Consider the following 22,299-nt stretch of genomic DNA (forward strand, 5'->3'; position numbering starts at 1 on the left):
ACTAGCTCATCTCCTCCTTTTAATATTGTCATTCTTCTCCCACAGACCCTCGGACGCCTCACACCACACTGAGCTCATGCTGCGGCTTTTCCCTAGGGGGGCTAATCTGGGCTTTGCTCAAAACAAAAAATAAAAATAGGCAGCTATTAATTCTCCTCGTAAGAACAGCCTGTGGCTAACTGGAAACTACGCTACAGGTCCTGAAGTTATCAGGAGATGGAAAAAAAGATGGGAACCCAAAGAGCACAGTAGTCTGAACAGCTACTCAACATTCAGCTTTGTTCAATGATCCAATTGCTCCCCATGTCTGGGACTTTCCACCTGGATTCCTCTTTCTAGCTTAAGAAAGTGCATGTATGGAGAGACTGCACAGCCGAACTCAGAAGTCTTTGCTCATGTAAAGGTCCAAGCTGAAGTGCTGTGAGGGGTTTGCATATCAGTCCATACAGCTGGACGCTGTCTATGACAAGGACATGAATATGAGGTCTCACAAGAAGATCTAGGCACCATCTAGGGTCCAAAGAATCCTAAGCCCAATATTGCCAAGCGGCAACTTCAGCTCCATTTCAGAAGGGACATGCGCCCAACACAAGCCCCATCCTTGGGCAGTCTTTGGCAGGAAAAATGAGGTGGGAAGATGGACTAAAATGTCCAGACTACCACTCGCAGTCTCACATGAACTGCCCCGACTTCTCTCTCTGCCTACACAGAACATGCTAAAGGAAAACGACCAAGCTAAAATATTTTAAAGCATGAGTTTAGGCAGACTCTCTTGTTCCCTCTAATTCTTATCCTTATACAAGAAGTCTATCTTAACTTTTATTCAAGCAGTCCTTCAACAGGAAAACATCCAAGTCTGATCTTCAATGCTTTCCTTTCTTCAAGCCTCCATCTGTCTAAGCTGACAGGCTGACCCCAGCCTCCCACCCCCGATACGAGGAGTCCAAACCTCAAGATTAAAAAATAAAAATAAAAAAAGGACATTGAACAGAGGTCTAGTTGGGAAATAACAAAATGTCAGAATAGAAAGAGGACAAAACCACCACACCCCCCTCATACAGCAAGCACTAAAAAAAAAAAAAAAAAAGTTATTTATTCTATAAATATTTTCATTTCAGGAGCTGAAAATGGTTTGGCACCACTAAATAACATTCTGAAACAAAAGCTTGGCAAAAGATTTTTCAAAAATAATACATTTTAACTACAAGAAAATAAAACCAGGATAACTGCATTTTTAATTCTTTGGGTTGTCAGCAAAAGAAAATTAAGTAACTTTAGCATTTTTATATAAGAAGAGAGAGAAAAAAATACAAGCCTATTCATTCTGTTGATTTTTAAGTTAACAGTATGGTATACTATTGCATGAACCTTTAAATAGAAAGGGCTACTATAAAATTACTGTCAAAGAAAGAAAATTGTTTACCTTTAATACATATATATGAGGATATGCAGGCATAAGTCTATACAAAAATATTGACTTAGCTATAGTGTAAGTATTAAAGTGTAAGGTGGGGAAAAAAAACACACATAGGCAAAGCGAACGAGTATTGAAAATGTCTTCCTAAAAGAACCATAGTTTTTTACAATTTCAGTTTAGCTAAACCAATTGAAAGCAGGTTTGCATTCTTAGACAAAGAAAAAGGCACATTAAAAAAAATGGGGCTTCCATGAATTTATTTCTTTTTAAAACAGATCTTATGTTCTCTTATTTCTTAAAGACAGCTTGGTAGTCACATTGTCCAGTCTGTAGCAGAGTAACAATACACTTTCTCCCACTGGAAAGGTAAAGAAAAATGTAATCTTCCCTCTTAACAGAAAAAAAAACTCCTTATTTGGTCAACAAATAGCAAAATAAAAGATTATTCATCAACTCCAGTAATACCAACAATTAAATTGAAAACATCTAGTAGAATGGCAACTGTTGAAAAGCAATAAGGCATCTTTGTTATTTCTAAAGATTCAAAAACACCCTGAATTCTCTTCACAGCCAACTCAATATTTTTGTTTTCTTTTTTTTAAAAAAAGAGAAAGAATTTTCCCATTAAGTAGCAAAGCTACTTTAAGCTATATCAGAAGTCTTCACAATAAAAAAGAAAAAAAAATCTGAAGCAGCTTCATTTAATTTTGCATAGCTAAACATTCAATGTGGAGTTTTTAAACTGCATCTAGATTTACTCTTGTAGGGCTTATTCTATTATTTTAAGGCTGCCTTTTTTCTTTTTTTCTTTTTCCCTCCTGGCAGCAAGCTGCCCCTTAGGAATCTGGTGGCTCTTGCACTGTATCCCACACTGAAGACAAGGCCAGCCATTGTTTTTTTCCAAAACCTTGGGAGAAGGACAGCTAACAAGATTACACATCAATTCTGACCGACTTTCAGAAAGGTTCTCCTCAGGAAGACTCCAGAAAGACACATGTTGTTATACACACCGGAGTCTGAGGAACAGTGTTGCTGCTTTCGTAAGCCCATAAAAGAGAGGGGAAAAATAAAAACAGAATGGTCAGATCTACAGCAGACAAACTAGCTTTTGTTTTGGTTTTGACTACAAAATAACAGTGATGCATCAAAAGTATCTATTCAGCTACAAAACTGGCACTGAATTCCTGACAGTCCAGTGCGTCTTCCTAAAATCCTTGTTTGCAAAACTAAGAGGGGAGTGAGAAAAAATCTAAAATATTTTAACATGCATCGCTGGAGCAAAAGAATGGCTCAGCAACAGGCATGTCCAGCCTGACTGCATGTAAATATGCCATCAGGTTGCTGCATCTCTCACTGGGCAGTGAATTTCTAACGCATGCAAAGGCCCATGCACCTGACTGCCACGACATTCTGACAAGAACTCTGGTCCTAAAGAGAAAATGCATTCGATTTCCTATGGAAAATAAATATATATAGCATAGAAATCCATATAGTATAGTGTAACCCGCTAACACTACAGACTAGCTCTTCTTACTGTCCACCCTGTACTTACTACATCAATGTATCAGAGCATCTCAGCTTGGTTTTGTCTTGCAGTTGTGCACACCAACTATTTAACTTCTACATGCAAAATTGTACAACTTGATCAGCAATATTTATTAAAAGTGTATGTGACTTCAAAGACTATTGAACACTGATTTAAAAAAGCAGTAAAAAGAAAGAAAAAATATTTTCACTTTGCATTCTACAAAGCAGTACTTAAATACATGCTGCACTATCTTTTGGTTACTTCTGGGTTATCACACTCTTAAGGCTGAATCACTCACATTTTTTTTTGTCACCTCTGAAAACACATTTCTATGCAAGTCTGCATTAAGAAATTTAAAATCACAGACAGCAATAAAATTAGCATTCTTGCTGTACATTATCAGACAAGGGATTTTAAGCAGTTGCAACAGCCAGATCCGTGTGATTGTTTCCCACACCCAGGTCTGGAAACAAGTACTCCAGGAGCTTGGGACCTACAGGTCCAGAATTAGTCTCTGGAATTGCTGGCTAGACATGAGCTCATCTTTGGGGGGTTTAAAGTACAGCCCCAGGTGCCTCGGCTTTTGATGGACTTTCATTCGGTATGAATATTCCCCTTATTTTGCCTCTGTAAGGCCCTGGAGTGCACGGAGGAGGAGAGCACTGCACTACTCAACCCCACTCCGGCATCACTACCCAAGATGAGACATTTCAGGCAAAACTACCTGTAAAGCCCAGGCCCTCGGCCTGCATGCAATTGTTTTTCAGATAGAAAAACACCTAGGACCGTAAATCAGATGTTAAATCAGATGTTAGGCAACAGTCAAAAAGTAATTTATGGTTTCTAACACCAGTTAAAAAAAAAAAGACAATAGTCACATAGTACAAAATACTAATCCAATAAAAAATTAACTTACAATTCAAACATGTTTGAAAGCTCACAATGGCTTATCTTTGCATTCGTTGGCTTTATGCTGGGTCTGGAATCATCTATCCTGCTGTCAGCATAAAGCCTTGGAAAGTTTCATGTTTTGTGCTCCAAGAAAAATCAATAGAAATCAAGTGCCTTTGACCACTGTGGATCAAATTTGACCCTGATGTCTGATCCAGCCGCTCAAGAGCCATCCCTAGGATTGTACACAATTCTTTCACATTTTGTTTCTATGATGTTTAATCATGGCAATAGCAATTCCATGAAGCAATGATACAATTTTATACCTCACTAAGTCTTCACCAACAGGACTATGTGCATAAATTTTAAATATATTTCATATTGTAACATTAGCAAAAAAAAAAAATGACTTTCTTATAGTAGTTAGTGGTGGGAAATAAAAGCTAATGATTACCCTTCATAAGTACTTGTTCCACTTACTCCAGACTGGGAGGCAACAGTTTAGACATTGCCTTTATAGCACAAGCCTTCTTTAATGGGAAATTATATCACATCGGAGGTATGTATTCAAAACACCCTAAGCATGTTTAATCTCTCTTCCCTGTGTGAAGCACGTTAAAGTAACTTCAGTTCCAAATGAGAGCATCCATTAAGTTTGATGTATTTCAACTAATGTTCTTTAATATCTCACTTCCAATTAAACTAGCTAATAGATAGGCCTACAGCTGCAAGTATAAATTCAGTGTGATATCAACCTCTAAATGTGAAATTCTCCTGCAAAATTAAGGAGAGAATGTGATTTTTTTTAAAAAAAGTTCTTAGTTTCCTTTAATTTGGTCCATTTGAAAGAGCAAAAGCTTTGCACATTGTTCTACTATCCAGTTTCTCGCATACTGTTTTAGGATAATACTTACAAGAGCAGTACCCTTCCAGAGCTTTTATTCAAGAATTTTAACTGTCAACAGATTAATTAGCTTTATTTAGAGCAAACTCAATGTTTTCTTCTTGAAGCACAGCGTTAGAAAGTTTTTAGTACTTACTAAAACAACTACCCATTAAATTTGTTACGTTTTTGCTCTCAGGTTTTCACTTCTTACCCAAATCTACTACAATCTTTTCAGACCCACGTTAGAGAAATTTAACGTGTGAAGCAAGCTAAAACAAGACGTTCACTGGCTGTCTCCCAAGTTATTAAACGCCTACCACAAGATTCCTCTCATACTCCCAGGACCATACAGACTGCAACTGCAAGAAAAAAATAAAATCATCTTGTAACCCCCAAAAACTTTTCTTTCTTCATTCTTCAGTTAAGGACTGATACTTAGATGTTGGCTTAATGTAATTCCCCAAATTTGATCAGAAATGAAAATATAAATGAGATCCAATAAATACACTTTCATATCAACCCCAAAAGGGGTATGAATAATAATGGTTCACTAAGAGAGATTTTGAAACTACAACAAGATGAAGAAACCAATAACTAAATGGTTAATATTTATCCCCAAGAGAGGGTAAGCAAGTGGTGTTCTTCATTTATTCTTCCATGTAACATAATCTTTTTCTAAAGGGAAACCTATGCAAGCAAATGGGTACTGAGCTGATGCTTTGCCCAAGGCAGCAAAGGCAACATGGCCCTGAAAACAACGTGGCACGAACACTCGCATTAGGGTTTCTTCTTGAGAACTGAGGACAGATCCCTTCCCAGATACTACGCAGCAGTGACTAAAGAGAAGCCACTCAAGACCTACAACCAACATCCAGACGTGGCACATCTCATTAAGTACACAAATAGCAGTAACAAAAAATATTTTTATAATCCCAGTCAAAATGACAGACTTCATTCATACGCATCTTCTTTTTGGCATAACAACTTCAGACTTCTTAAAAAAAAAAAAATCCCTGAGACTGCCTGCATTTTAGTCGCTCTTAACTTTGCCAAACTAACTGCTTGGGCTAAAATCTTCCAATCTGGACACTAGTGAGGTCTGATTGTTCACATGAATCACTTAGTTATTTCCAAGAACACCACTGCAGAGAAAATATGTAATACATGTTCTTGCTCAAAAAAATAAGAGCAGCTGTACTTGATTCAGACACTAGATTAATTTCAGGTCTGCTTACTATCCTGTCCCTGATGCAGCTGGGGCAAACGCCAAGGCTTGAAAGAACATACGAGGCAGCACACAGCAGGAGGCCTTCACAGGACACAATCACCTTCAAATGATCTGGCAGCTTAGGGACTTCATAAACAGAGCTCAACTCACGGCTCTTCACTGTTCTTGTCTGCTTTTCAATCAGCCCCAAATAACAACCTACTAATTTTCTGTTCCTCTGTTTGGATGAACACTGAATAATGGTTCCCTAATTAACTGTTCCATATAGGTTTGTGGTTTTATGGACCTCTTAGGTTTTCTTCCAGCTTTTTCCCTTCCAGCCTTCAGGCTCCTCATCCATTTGGTCGCTGTTTGTGTGGAAGCTGCTGTATGTCACCAACTTTTTTTAGTCACTTTCTCTTCCTCTAGTGCTACTATAACTTTTGAGAGGCAAGATCTGAAGGACATATGAATAGGCAGGTTTTGGATGACTTGGACACCTTGTTGACCAAAGGTCAACACCTTTGGAAGGTGTTGACTTCAGTAATTCACTCCAAATAAAAAGACTGCAACAGTAAACCAGCAGTGAAGAACAAGACTGGCTGTGAAAACAGATCAGGCAGGGGGGAAGGGGACACCAGCAAACCTGAAGAGGGAAAAATCCTGTGTTGGTTGGCAGAGTAAGCAATGGGAGGAAACGGCATGGAGAGCAGAAAAAGCAATGAACTAGATAGAAAAATTAAGACTGAGGCAAAGTGGATGGGGAAAAGAACGGACACGAATGGAAGAGGAGGAGGAGGCAGAAGCGTGTCCAACACAGAAAGCTCCCCTCCTGATCACCCCCTGAGGGCCAACGTGCTTCCCCCACCACCACCGCTTTGGTGCCTCCCCTCCTTCTGTGAGCATCGGTCCCCACAGAAATCTGATGTCCGGGCTGGGAGGAAAGGGTCAGAAAGGAGAAGAGTAAAGGAGGCAAAACAGGATGAAAGGTTTAAAGAAAATAAAAAGAAGGGATATTGAAGAAGCTTCTGTTCCCAGGATAGAAAATGAAAAAACATCTATGAAACATACATGCATATATAGACAGATAGATAGATATACACATACACACATATGTACAGTACTTGTCGTTTTTTTTTCCTCCCTTACAACATGACCTCCAGGAAGAAATCAGTCAGATTCACGTGGAAAAAGCAAGATGGGAAGAGAGAAGTCTTCAAAGAGTACATGAAGGGTGTGGGAAAGAACCTGGGACTGAAGATACGCAGTAAAATTAAACAGTAGAAACAGAGGAAGCAGGTGAAAGCTGGGTGACAACCATCTGAACGTGACTCTAAGATTTTATTATAAGCACTCTAGAGTACAAAAGAAGAGGCAGAAAGTGGTAAATAGCACTGCTGCCAGAGCTCATGATGGAACAGGGAAATAATGAGGGCACGCAAAAAGTCCATTAGAAGATAAAAGCAGAAGCAAGAGAGAAAGAGTCATCTAAGGAATAGAGTATGAAGGATACATAATGCTCCAAGACAGTTAAAGAAAAAAAAGCTTAAACAGGAATTAGAGAGACAAGAGGGTTTGGCAAAGACAAGAGAAGAGCGACTCTTAGTGAACACAAGCATTTAACTAGCACTGCCCACAGACAGAGGAGGCAACTACAAGCTCATACCCACAGCGAAGCAACCAGATGCATCCTCTCCATCAAATTACAGAGGATGGACACAGCAGATTTTGCAGGAACCAGAGTCAGAGGAAGGATGGTAGGAAAAAGATACATTTGAGCAGTCTGGTAAAGAAGAGGAAAGCAAAAAAAAATTATTTTTATTTTCTTTGCTACTTGGACCACAAAGGTTTTATAATGGTTATTTAAATAACTAAATGTAACAAGAGATTCTGCCGCAATCAACATGTCACTACTATACAATAGGACAAATTGGCCAAATAAACTAAGTGCAACATGCACTTTATTTCCACTCATTATTGGTATTTTCCATAGTTAGATAAAAATCAAAACAGTATGTCCTTTATCTGGGCTTTTATAAAAGAGCGCAGGTCAAGGATTCTTCCTTTATCCTATTACTGCCAAGACAGAAAACATGTTTTTGCAGTGCCCTTCCTTAAAAAACACAGAATAGACCTTTTATATTTGGCAAGAAGCATGGAAAGTTACGGCAAAGGGCCAAATATTCTGTTCAAATGCATGATGGTAGAGCGTAGCTTTGCCCAGGACCCAGAACCGCCGCCCTGAGAACCTGGTCCCCACGCCCTGTGCTCTTACTTAATATTCAATAGCAAAACATACTCCAGAGGTACATTTTATACTCCAGAGGCAATTTTAAGGGAAATTTCCTTTTTTTTAAAAAAAAAAAAAAAAAAAAAAAACCTTTCTGAAAGCAAAGCTCCTTAAAGGCACGTGCAGATTTCGCTCTCCCATTCTGTAAAAGCTACAATGTTCTCTCAGGAAGAAAAACCTAGATCCATACATGCATTCAATACTTAATTTAGCACAACTTTTGGTAAAAACATGGCATATTGCTAACACAAGTTGAGGCGAGAGCATTCTGGCACTCCCTGTTCCACGCTGCTCCTTCCCATCACAGCTCCATCACAGCTTTCCTTCTTGCCATCTCTCTGGCCACTGTCACCATCTGCTTATCCAACCAAAGATATGTTATATCCCAACCTAAGCAACCTAAACAACAGAGTTTTGTGTATATACCTACCTCTACTCACCACCCCTTTTGCCCCAGCTTTTTACAGATCTATCCCAATCAGAATAACTCCACGTGAATTTTGCCTCAACACATCTGACCTCAGAACAGATTTATATATTTTAAGAAATATGTGAATGTCCTTTACTCCATCACCTTCATATTTTTACATATTTAAATCTATCACAATAAATAATGTGATGGAATATTGACTTAATGGAATAAAAGGATTCGACAGCAAGAACGAGACATTACAAATGCCTAAGAAAAAGGATGCATGGTACTGAAGAAAATACAATGAGAATTGGACATGCAAAAAATAACATTGACACATACTTTATGATCTGATTTTTTTTCCCCAAAACCCTTAATCAGAAAATAAACCATGCAAGGGAAATTCCTTCCTTTAAATTTTCCTTACTATTCATGAAATACGAACTGGATCGTATGCAACAGAGTAATTAGCTTAAACACTGCCAATATTCTCACTAGCGATAATTGGTTGCTTCTTGCGAGAACATCTGTTCTGCCTTAAGAAGCGAGGCCCAGAGCCTGTTACCTAGACAACACGGCCCTCGAGTATCGCACATGAGAGAGGGGCAGCAGCAACCTCGGTCGCTCTCACACTCGCTCCCCCTGCGCTCCTCGGGCGCTGCTGGCGTAGCTCAGCACCTCGTGGCTCTTGGACACGATGCTCGTGTCCATCAGATCAAATAAAGCCAGGCCCACGCGCACGTGCGCTGGCAGGAACTGCTCCTTCGCTGCCCTGCGGCCCGGCCACAGGCGCTGTAACCAGCTGGTTTCCACCGATGGACACGCCAAGTCGTGGAGTTGTTGAATAGGCTGCACTTTGTTACGACTGCTCTTAGAAAGAGTCCTACCAAATAGGGAAATCTCAGCTCCGTCCCCTTGCACGTGGCCCATGATGTCAGCTTCATCGCCACAAGCCTGGGTCACCAGGGTTTTCAAGAGCTATGAGGAGCCGTCCCAGCCCAGCGCACACCCGTCCTCTCCAGTCAAAATCAGGGCGAGCAGCAGCTTATCCTCCTTTTGGAGACGCCTTGTGTTGCCTGAGCAAACTCTCCATGATTTGAGAAACACTGATGAAACGTTAAGAACAACAAAGTGCACCAGATCACAAATTTCTCTGTGTGTTTAATTAAATGTATGGGATTGCTTTCCCCCTGCGTGACACACATGAAACAAAGTCCCATCAACACTGAAGCTCAAAAGTTTTGTGAAACCCAAGAGCTTGGAAAGAAAAAACGGCATTCCCTGTGGCAGAGTAAATTGCAAAACAAGGCCCCCCTCTTCATCTCAGTGCCCGCACTGGCAATACCCTAAGTACGTATTTCGTTTGTTTTGCAGGTTTGGCATATTCAGAAGAGGCTTCTGACCACTTATTTTGGTAGAACAGAAATGGAGTAGTTTAAAGGGAGAGTTACACAGCAGCACCTTATACAACAGTGTTTCCTAGGAGAAAGATAACATGGAAAATAATCCAAGGGGGATTAAAATATGGGCCTGAATAACAGATCTGCATGTGTTAATGAAAAATCGCTGAATTTAAAAAAAAATAATAATAACAAAGCAAAGTTTAAAAATGGTCTGGAATTGAGATGCTGAGAAGAGTGAGAAATGAAATAACCCATCTGGCATAAGACTGGAAATCTGTGAAACAAAAATAGATGAAAGTGATTAAAAATTGAAATTATGGTAAGAGTCCTTACCTGGATTACAAAGCTTTGAGTAGAATCAGAGAATTTCAGATGTGGGACAGTACTAAAAAAAAGTATGGACAATTTTTTAAAAAAAAAAATTCAAGTATAGGAAATATTCAGACATAATGTAAAGCTACAAGGATCCCACCCCTCCCAAAATAGTAAGACAAACTACATAAAACCTAGGTAAGACCAAAATCACTAATGCATTACAAAAAAAAAAGTCAGGATTATGAGCCTGAGATGCAGAGGTAGCACATTCACAGACTCTGGTTCTCATGGTGGCCCTTAACCACTCTGATACCTTCAGGGTGTGCACAGGGGAGACAATACTTCAGGGCACAAGGAATCCAGAAGGTTTCTGTAGGGCATTGGTGACAACTTCCTAACACTAGTGATCATGGAGCTGATGAGGAAGGGCACTCTGCTGGACTTCAGACTTACAAATAAGGAAAAATGGTCAGAGATATGAAGGTTAGGGGCATCGTGGCTGCAGCATTCACATGAGGGAGCTGTTCAGGATCCTAAGAGTAGGGGGCATGGCGAAAATTGGGATCACAACCCTGTAGTTGAGAAGTGACTTCCTTTGGCCTTTTCAAGGGACTTGCTTTTAAGAATACCATGGATACAGCCTTTGAGAGAAGAGTCCAAGAGAGCTGGCTGGTAATCAAGGATCACCTTCTCCTAGCTCAACAAATGATTCAACCCAGTGAATAGGAAATCAAGTAAATGCTGCAGAAGGCCTACATGGATGAACAAAATGCTCCTGACTAAACTCAAACATGAAAAGGAAGTGCACAAGTGGAAGCAGGAAGAGGCGACCCAAGAAAGAGACACTGTGCGAGTATGCAGGGATGGAGCTAAGAGACCTAAAGCCCACCTGGAGTTGATACAAGCAAGTGCACCAAGAAAAGCTCCTATAAGTACACAAACAGCAAACTGAAGGCTAGGGAAAACACAGGCCTGTTGCTGTGGAGCAGGGCAGGCTGGTGACAATGGCCACAAAGCGCAGAAGTACCAAATGCCTCTTCACTTCAGTCTTTACTGCTAAGATCAATCTACAGGAACCCCAAGGCCTGTGACGAGGGGAAGTCTGGAGCAACGAGCACTTACTCTTCGTGGAAGACCACCAGGTTAGGGAACACTTCAACAAACTAGGCACGCATAAGCCCATGCACCCTGACAGGTACTCCTGGTGGTATTAAGGGACTGGTCCACGTCACTGTGAGGCTGCCCTCAATTATCTTGGAAAGGTCAAGACAACTGGGAGACATTCCTGGAAGAAGGCAAATGTCACCTCTGTTTTCAAGAAGGTGGACTAAAGGCTGGTCAGCCTCACCTCTATCCTGGGGAAGGTCATGGAGCAACTAGCCCTGGCCACCATTTCCAGGCATGTAAAAAAACAGGAGGGTGATTCTGAGTAGTCAGTGTGGATTTACAAAGAAGAAATCATGCTCAATTAATCTGCCTTCTATGACGAGAAAACTGACCTGGTGGATGAAAGGAAAGTAGTAGTCATAGTTTACCTTTATTTAGTAAGGCTTGACCCCATTTCCTATAACATCCCCTAAGACAAGTTTAAGTGTCAGCTGGCTAAGTGAAAGCGGGCAGTGAGATGGTTTGAGAACCAGCTAAGCTGTGAGGCTGGAAGGGTTGTGATCAGCAGCACGCAGTCCAGCTGGAGGCCGGGCACAGGTACTAGTGCCCTCCAGGGGTCAATACTGGGACTGACATTGTTCAGCTTAATTAAATGACCTGGACAATGGGACCAAATGTACTTGCAGCCAGGATGCTGATGATGGAGGAGCATCTAATACATCCAATGCTTGTGCTACTATTCAGAGAGACCTCAACAAGCTAAAGAAATGGCCAGAGAAGAATCTCATGAAGTTCAACAAAGTGCCAAGTCCTGCACCTGGCGAGGAATAACATCATGTACCAGCACACCTTGGGCACAGGCCAGCTCAAGAGCAGCTTGGAAGACAAGGGCCTGTGGGTCTGGGAAGATGGCAAATTGAGTATGAGCCAGCAATGTGCCCATGCAACAGGGCAGGTCAACAGCCTCCTGGGCTGCAGTAGGAAGTGCTGTGAGCAGCATGAGGAAGGTGACCCTCCCCTCTGCTCAGCACTGAGGAGGCCACACCTCAAGTGCTGGTTCCAGTGCTGGGCTCCCCAGCTCACAACAGACACGAATCTGCCACAGCGAGCATGGTGAAGGGCCACAAAGATGATGAAGGGACTGGAATATGGAATATGGACTGGAATCATATGAGGAGAGGGTGAGGGAGCAGGAACTGGTCAGCCTGGAGGAGAGAAGGCTTGGGGAGTTTAGGCACAGGGGATAAACCTTATCAGTGTCTTATCAACATACTAGTCTGATGGGTGGATGATGGGAAGAGGATGGGGCCTGACTCCTCTCAGTGGCACCCAGTGACAGGGCAAGAGGCCACAGGTACAAACAGGAGAGGTCCCACCTACAGCAGAAAACCCTTCACTATTTGGGTGGCTGAACCTGCAACAGGCTGCCCAGAGAAGTGGAGGAGTTTCCATCCTTGGAGATCTCGAAACCCAACTGGATATGATTCTGAGCAACTTGCACTAGTCGACTCTGCTTGAGCAGGGAAGCTGGACCAGATTAACTTCAGAACTGCCTGCCAAGCCTAACTATTCTGGGTTAGGTGCTAAAAGGTGTAAAAGCCTTGGAGTTCAGTTAAAAAGAGGTTATTAGTCACCATAAGAATAGTTTTGTAAAAGAGAGGCTGAGAGGAGTCTAATCAGAATGGATCCAAGACAGAGCTAGCAGCAGGAAAACACTGTTAAACTTTGTAAACATTACAGCGATTTGGAGATAAAGGGAGAAAAAGAGAAGTACCACAAAAGGCAACTGAAATAAAAAAGAAACTAGACTAATCCGGTAAGCAAGTGAAAATGAGGAAGAACAATGAAAGTTGAGAAACAAATTCTTCAGGGGTCATGGGAAGGGATAAGTTCATTAACACAGACAGAAAAGGCAGAAGCTTCTTCATAACAGATTTCAAGAACTGGCAGGAGATATTTCATAATTTATCTACAATCAAAATTATTCTACTCCTTTTAGTACTAGTATCATCTGTCCAGATTACCCTAACTTCAGTATTGACACATGGAAGCACAGGAAAAAGCTCAAGCACACTGAGCATACATACACAATTTAGTACACACACAGGGCAGGTTTAAAGAAATATCCCAATGCTGCTAATGAGGATACCAAGGATGAGCATGATGTTCCATGTACAAGGCAGGAGCACAGTCGAGACTTCGTTTTTTCAGTCAGATGGCAAAATGTTGCAGAAAACACGACCTCCTTTTATCAAAACGAAACCTAAGCATACCATATACAGTAATAGCCTCAGCTGTAAGTATGTGGATAGAGTGCTTCACAAAATGAGTGCATCCAAGTTATGCATTTAGTGAATACTATACTGTTAACTACTTTTTGGAAATAGATTAGCAAAACAACCCTGGACCTCAAAACTATGGAATAATCTATCAAATTACCACAGTGACGAGAAAAAAATCTCAGGAAGACCCAAAGAAAATGTATTTAAGCACAGCAAATTTTCAACTTATCACAGACACAGACTCATGAGAATGTCATGAGAAAACAAATACAACAATAAATCCTTCACTGCAATGAGATTCAACAAAGGTATTGAAGTTTCAATGCCAAGACATCTTGCCTTCAATGACAAAAATGACTACAACTTACACAGAGGGGGGAAAAAAAAAAAAAAAAAAAAACATACACACACATTGTGGAGTAATTCTTACACCCAAAACTCCATTTGCCTATTTGCCCAATGGCAAATGAAGTAATTTTTTTCATTGTCATCTGATGAGGCAATAAAGTAAGATTCCTTCTCACTGTTCTCAGTCCAGTCATCCCTGTTTTGCTCAAAGATATGGAGTCCCACAGGACACAGGACAACTTGTGTGTTAAGATCAGAGGAGAGAGCAGTAAGGGGGATATCATAGTGGAAGGGTATTATTGATCAGGATAAGGAATTGGATGGAATCTTCTCTAAACAATTTGAGAAAAATGCTAAATTACAGACCCAGCAGCAAAAGGCTGAACAACAAAAACGGGGGCTGCTGTTGAATGAAGCAGGTCATTTAGTAACATTGTTTGAAGCTGGAAGGATCCCAACTTGAGAATAGTCTCATCACGTGAAAACCCACAAGGTCTGAGGCAGCAAGAGTGGCTGCCTGTAATGTTGAAGTGTAACAAAGCAAGGCATGTTCTGAAGCCATGTACATCAAGATACCCCTCAAATGCTTTTATAACTCCACGTAGAATTAGCTGAAATCATAAACTAATTTTGTCTCACTGAAAGTGGAAAATAGAAGGGCAGCATGTAATGAAAAATAATAAACAAAACAGAAAAAGAGGCTTGAAATTCATGAAATAGAACTACAAAACATTCCAGCTGAAGCTGTAACACATAAGAATGTATGTAAATACATATACATACACATATGCTTGCAGAGATTATTTAAGTTTGTGAAATAAGCATTTAGAAAAAAAAATCTCCTGCATTATCTGCAACTCTGACCGTTCTTTAATGTGTCCATAACCATTCTAGAGATAAAGCAGTCATTTGTTTTCAGCACACTGATGCCTACAGCTTAAGATACGAGGCTTGGATCTGCCTTTTTCCTGTGCATTTTGTCAAAGGCACTGGCAGTTGGCATTGCATTTTTGTGAACTTGAAAGTATTCAGGATCTGCAGCCTACAGCAAATTCAGAATGAGATGCCTGAGCCTGACTGGCCCTGAACACCCACTCAACTTCATTGCGAGTTTGGATTATATCCTATGGGATGCCAAGTACCAAATTCCTAAAGAAGTTTCTTTGGCTCAAACTTTGTGAAAATGAGGTGTGGGGGGGAAGCCTTCTTCTGTTTATCTTTTTACTCCATAACACGCTCGCTGTGGATTTGCTGACATTTTCCTGCTTTGAGCACAAAGACATCTCCAGAAACCAAGACTAAATTCCACACAAAAAATAAAGAGAAAGGTTGGTGTACTGCAGAGAGAAAGCAGCAGTATGCTAAAAGCCATGTTTCTCTCCCCTTCACATGTTATTTTTTGTTGAATAGCTGAAGGAAGTGGTTGAAGTTTAAACAATAGAGCAAAGCAGCTTCTTCAAATGATGCTCCATTTTTGCCATAATTGCATAACAAAGTATACTTCAAGCTTGTGAAACTGCTGTTTTCATAAGCGTTACCATGCATTTATGAAGTGATGATAAAAAAAACAAGATAATTGATTAAAAATGAAATATGATTTTATTCATTAGAACTATTATGTGCTTTTTCACTTTCTTAAGCTAATTGTTATTTCAAATAATAATAAAAAAGACAAAACATGCCCACATAACTCTTTTGAAGAATAACCAAAGCAGGAATTTAGGTACTCCCCTATGCAATAAAAGTATTTAAATTACACGGATTATACAAGATTAGACTATGTATCTCGGAGAGCTCTTATTCTTCCTATGGTATGCAAAACATGAGTTGTCACGTAGCTGATCTGAAAACCTCCTTCCAGCTGATTCATACTTATAAAATTGCAATGTAGAAACACTTCTAGCTAACACGTCCTAGCTCTCTGATAAAAATCCTCTTTTCGTTGTTGTTAAAAAAAGCTCATTTCACTACCTCCAGCTATTGAAAGAGGAATGGAGGTTCAAAGTTTCCACAAATACGAATTCAAACCTTTTCTAATTAGGTAGGAGAGAATTTACAGAGACAATTTGTATTGCCAAATATTCTATATATTTATATTACCTTGGCAAGGAGAAAATTTTTGACATTCGCAAGGCATGTCATGCAACAAATGCACTCAGTGACACCCAGACTTTTTAAAACTTTGCTTTACCTGAACAAGGTTACCTTTTACCTTGCCTTAAAGCTGGGAATCAAGATTACTGTTATGTAGGGAAAAAGGTTGCTAAAAATGGCAAAACACTGAGATCTTCAAGGTCAAGAAAACAAACTGTCCCTACCGCCAACGCAAAGGACTTGCGTCTATTATGTAACACTACGTGATCGCATGTGGTAAGAGCCACCCCGCATTGCAGGACTTCAGAATGATTTATTACTACTGGAAAGCTCCCTAGTTCCTGCTCCGCTCCTCTCCTCCACTTTTGCAGGAGATGCTAAGGGAGCGAGTGGCAGGGCTGTTCCTTGCCAGGATGGCCAGAGGAGGCGAGGACAGCGAGCGCTTCCGGAGGGACCCGGCACAGCCAGATCCACCTCCCGACACCCGCTAGGCCGGGGCGGGAAAGACGCAGCCCCAGCTCCTAACACACGAGGGAGGGAGGCCGAAGGGAAAAGGCTAAGGCGCCTTTTGACGGAACGGCCTCGCTTGAGGAGGTGCGGAACACAAAAAGGTTGGCAAACCTGCCCTTCAAAACCTCGCCCATCCTGAGAAACCAAGGATGCCGAAATCCTCGAGCCCTCCGGCGCTCTGCAGCACGCATCGCATCGACATGCAGAGGGCCTAGGAATAATTTGTGCATGCCGAATTGTTCGAGTGAGCTCTCAGTAACTCATTCACCACTGCGGCCAGAATTATTTTTGCCAGTGCCCATAAATGCAAGCACGAACGCAACGGGCAAGCAGCGCTCCCGCTCGCGGCCCACAGCGCGCTTGGCGGCACGCCGAGGTCTCCCAGGAGCCACCGCCTCCGGCCGTGTCTCCCGCTCCTTGCTCACGCAGGCACAGGAGGCAGCAGCCGGAGCGGTTCCGCACCCCAGGCCACCCCATCCCGCGGGATAAAACAGCAACAATTCGGAGCAGTCGCAGGACAGGTTAGGAGACAAACGCAGCTCCGCTTCATGGCTGCTCCGCTTCTCCCGTTTAAACCATCTGCTGCAGTCTGGGACAAAGTTCTACACAAAAAGAAGGCTACTGAGCTAAAGGAAATGCTCGTGTAAGAAAATCCATCAAAATTTACAGAAAAGATTACTTGTATTGGTAACTTAACCTTGAAAGGCTGAGCTGAGGCAAGGGGGGAAAAAGACCAGTCAAAGAGACTAAGAGATGACAAGAGATGCCTCCTCTCAGGTCATAACTCAAGTCACTGAATCAGGTGAAAAGAAATTTTTATTAGTAACCATCTTTGTCCACAGGTCTATCTTTTAGTGAAAAAACGATCTTATTTAAAAAAATAAATAAAAAAAAAGACATTCCTGAACATCCCACAGCATACACTGCAGTACAAGGATGCTCACCTCATACCGAACAACTGTTACAATTTCTACTTCACCCGTGTGCTTTAGTGACAAATACATCCAAGCAAAAAAGATAACCCCAAACTGGTAACCTAAAAAGATCAGCGCCTTCAAAATTTTTCTTTAGGTCCTACATTGGAACTTACCAAATCAAAGCCTCTTCACCATATTCCACTGCCAAAAGGCATATACTTGTGCTATACATTCCTTGGCAAAAAGCATTAATCTGCTTATTGTAAACACACCTCAACAGCAAGGCTCTCGTTCTATTAGAAACGGATGGAAGTACTAGAAGACTGTTTTAAATCTTGATAAGCACGCAACACTAATCATATTGTGGCTCACCAGGTTTCTCAAGACCAAAATTTTTCTGAAGATTTCCAAACTAAACTTTCCTACCATTCACGCCTTAATTTCTGCAATTGTGAAAACTGCATGTGAAAAGCAACAGAAAACCTAGCTACTAAAATAATTCCAGTAGAGATAAGACTTGGGCTGCTGGACTGCAAGTTATCTCCACGGCTTGAATCAGTCACTGAACTCATTTCCTTCTCTGAATAAAAAATGCTGAAATTCAAGGAAAGACATTTTACTTTTTAAATACTCCTCACGATGTGGTTGTAGTTTTATTATGCCTTGATCAAATAGAGAGGCTTACATATTTACTTCTTTTTCCAAAATATTTTTTCCCACCAAATCTACAATTAAAAGTTTATAGTCTTCCATTGTACAGAACAATGTTTCTGAGATAACCAGCATGACCCTTTCACAGAAGGCAATGTCTTTGGGACAAGAAATCTCAGGCAAAACTGCATTACACTAGTATTTTTTTGATAATAAAAAAATCCATTACAGCTAGCTCTCTGCTATCTTTTAAATAGTTTTAACTATTGGTTCATGATGGGCAATGGGCAATGTGCTCCAGGGAAAAAAAAAAAAAAAAAAAAAAAAAAAAAAAACCACAGAAGTAATGAATTTCTTATTTGTTTCACTTCTGATTGTTTCTACTGTCTCCACCTGGCACTCAAAGGAAGTCCTCTAGATAAGGCATGAGACAAAAACTAAAGCACAACATCTGTAGAATTAAAATAAAACCAAAAACTTCATTTCCTAAATGTATTTAAAGCTACCTTTTCAGCAAATTGGGAAAAAAAACACACTTTCACAAAATATGAATCTGATTACTTATAGATCCAGTTTATTATCACTATCTCCAGACTAGATTAAACTAAAATCTAGTTTCTCCCTTCCAAATTACAAGATAGTTCTCTACGCACCAAGAAATCTAAACCCTGGCCCTAATACCCAGAAGCATAAGTACATGATTTTTTGCCGTGGAAGGTTCCAATGTATCTTTAAAATTATCTTGAAATTTATATTTACATGATTTTGCCCTTGTGCTCTGATATTTCTGATATGCTGCAATATTTCAGAGCATAAAGGCAAAAATTGTTCCAGGTTTATGCTCCTGTTATTTCAGAGCATAAACCTGGAACACAGGTTTAAGGTCTTAATATCTACAAATATATTTCATTTTTATTCCATCCTCTATAATCAAACTGCACTGACAAATTTCTAAAGCTTTTTTTTTTTTTCCTAAACGTACCATTTCTGTGACTTCAGGAATTTTCTTGCCCATATTACAAAAATAATAATGATCATGACCATAATGATCATGAAATGAGAAAACTCACCATAATGATCATGAAATGAGAAAACAGTCTCACCTGTCACTGGTTCCAAAACCAGCTGGCAAAAATCTTAAGCTGAGAGATGTCACATTTGTTAATTAAGCAGATAAAAATGAGGACTCTACATTTCATAACTGTCCGGTATATTTTCCAGCTTTACTCTTCAAAACTTAAGACCAGTGATAGTTTGTCTCGTAAGAACACACAAATAGTCAGTATTTCAATTGTCTTCAGAATAGACTCTAGTTACACAAAAATAGCTTTTTTTATAAAAAAAGAAATTTGCATAAGTCTTTACTGTATAAAAATCCCCTCTAGTATTTTCACATTCTAATACAACAGAATTGGCTGAAATATGGATTCCTGCTTCAGCAGGTATCATGCTAGAGTTGAAAGAAAATAATCATCCCTTGCCCCGGGAAGTGCTGCCTGATGTTATCACTGACACAAACCTTCTGCCACAAAAAGCTCACATTTATAGTAGTAACGGAGGGTTTATATTTTTCAGAGTCCTAGGTGAAGGCAGACCAACTTTATCCATAACCTTAAGAGAAACGAGTAATCTGCCTTTTCTTTTAGGGGAAGTTAACCAGTAGATCTCACTCTGAGTATTCAGAGTCATCTGAATTTGGCAAAACCACACACAAAATGGTCTTGGATGGCAAAGCTGGATGTCTTGTCCAGCAATGTATGTCTTGAACACATTTGATAATGTCTTTAAGTTATAGAACTATTAAGACTTTGAAACAGACAGAGGCACACTGTTTTTACTTCCATGTTCTGAACTCCTGCTGAATATTCCTTTATCTTAAAAATCTAGGATATTATTGTTTCTGCTTCTTTTTATTATTATTATTAAAGTTAATGCCAAAAGAACTATCCCCATGATCTTTTAACATGGCCTCCTTCCAGGTTTATAATCTTTACTTAATCAGTAAACATCATCTTCTTTGTTATCTACTTAAGCTTTTAAATACAAGATTAACTATTAATGTATTAATTATACATCTGCTTTTCTTTGTGGAAAACGTGCTTGATCTTGTCAGTTGTAAGAAAGAAAAATCATTTTAATTTTTCAGCTAGTTCACCTTTACCTTTTCTACTTTTCTAATTTTCAACCAATGTGGAACTCCACTAGTTATAGCAAGCAGAATTCAATTGATACTTCTTTTAAAGGCAGAAATAGTGGCAAAAAGGTCACGGGACGCAGTCTCTGCAAACTGACCAACCGCAGCGCAGCCACCTCTTGCCACCACAGTGAGGGACCTTCACCATACAGTGTTGAGCACTTTAAAAGCAGTGGTAGCTGCTAGGTTTCCTCACGCACAGCCACTGGGTACCTCACGCTAACAGAGTGGCTCGTTGCACACCTTGGGTTTCTCACACTGCACAAAATGTGCTACTCACGTGGGCACCGCGGCGCCGTGCAACGCTACGAGAGCGCAAAACGGCTTCGACAAACCCGTAACCTAAATGGCAGCAGCCCCGAGCACAGTGGCAGCATTCAAACAAGGTAAATATTTGTTCAAGCAGGAGAGCTGCTTTCCCAAGGCTGAGGCTGCAAGCACAGCACTCAGGCAGTGAGGCACACTTTTAGTCCTGAAACACACTCGTAAGGATCGAATTCTCTTCTCCAAATACAAAAACCTCATTCTTACCAACTTTGCAGGAATTATATAAACACAGATATCTATGGGCACTATTGTGCTCAAAAGTATGTAGCTCGTGATCACTGTTTTCCCTATCAGATACATGAAATAAAAACACAATTAAAGCTATTTTTCATTTTGCTATGAAAACCCTCTGTACTCCACAAACCAAACTAAGTAATGAGAACAAACGGTTCCCAGGCACCAAAGGAGAGTCAGCTACTACTAATCTGAAGTAAAATGTGTTATTAGCAAGCTGACTTGTAACGGCAGTTACAATCTCTTTCAGATCCTTTTTCCCTTGAAAGACATTTTTAAAACAAGATGTTTTAAAATAAATCTTTAATAAAAGGGCTCCTTTTATTTCCCTCCCAACACACAAAGGCAGATAAAATAATACCAGAAAGAGGCATTACCATTATCACAAAAGGCCTCTTTTCACACATTAAAAAAATAACATTTCAAAAGCATTAAGGAAAGCTTGTGTTTGAACAATTTTCATGCTTGCATACTTAAAGGAAAACATTTAGATAAGCTTTGTGTTATTTAATTCAGAGAATAAAAATGCATTATCTGTTGAATAATAATGTCAGTAAAAATACTTAAAAATATTTTCTTTCATTTAGGTATACTTACTGCAATCTCTCTACAGGCCGACATGGATATCCCTGTACCTTCAATTTGCTTCAGTGCATATTCCTTTTCATCTTTTCTGTACACAGAGCGGGGAAAAAAAAGAAAGAGAGGAATAGTTTAGCGCTGATTTATACCACACCAATAAACACAGATATAATGATTTATTTTAACTCTGTCTATATGAAGAAACTGAGATCTGGCTTATGTACCAATCTGTTTTATGCATTAATTACACTAAAACGTTAAAAGCAGGTCTTCCTTTAACACAGACTTCAAAAATTACCAACAAAACTCCTATAGAAATAAGCTTTCTTAACCCATATATCCATTTCTCTCTGAAATCATGCTGATACCTGCGAACATATCTGTAGGAAGTCACCTGCCTGCAATTCTAGGACACTGTCTATTGTCATAAAACAAAAGCACATGCACATTTCAAGCTTAGAAATATCTAGGAACTACTTATTTGATTTTGTGAGTCACCGACGATCAACTTTTAAAATAACATTATGTTTTAAAGTTACACTTCTTGGAAGAACACGAGCTTCCTCACGAGAGTTGGTACTTGCCAAGATACAAGCAGGGAACTGCTGTAAAGGATTCTCAGGACAGACCCCTCCGCAGTGTATGAGGTTGTGCGCCCAGGACACACAAATGTGCTCCTGAACATGGTGTCATCCCCTTAAATA

General features: G+C 40.1%; 1 protein-coding gene across 1 annotated transcript in view; it reads right to left on the reverse strand.

Annotated features, from left to right (window-relative positions):
* Positions 1-22,299, reverse strand: part of CDK19 (cyclin dependent kinase 19) — a 112,274-nt gene that overhangs the window by 73,963 nt on the left and 16,012 nt on the right. The window contains exon 2 of the mRNA XM_088522452.1: positions 21,611-21,686. Within this exon, the coding sequence (XP_088378578.1) occupies positions 21,611-21,686 (76 nt within the window). The remainder of the gene's footprint in view (positions 1-21,610; positions 21,687-22,299) is intronic.

This window comes from Tinamus guttatus, unplaced genomic scaffold, assembly GCF_059628265.1.
Source record: "Tinamus guttatus ecotype Peru unplaced genomic scaffold, ASM5962826v1 Tinamus_guttatus_pri_ptg000010l, whole genome shotgun sequence".
NCBI lineage: Eukaryota > Metazoa > Chordata > Aves > Tinamiformes > Tinamidae > Tinamus > Tinamus guttatus.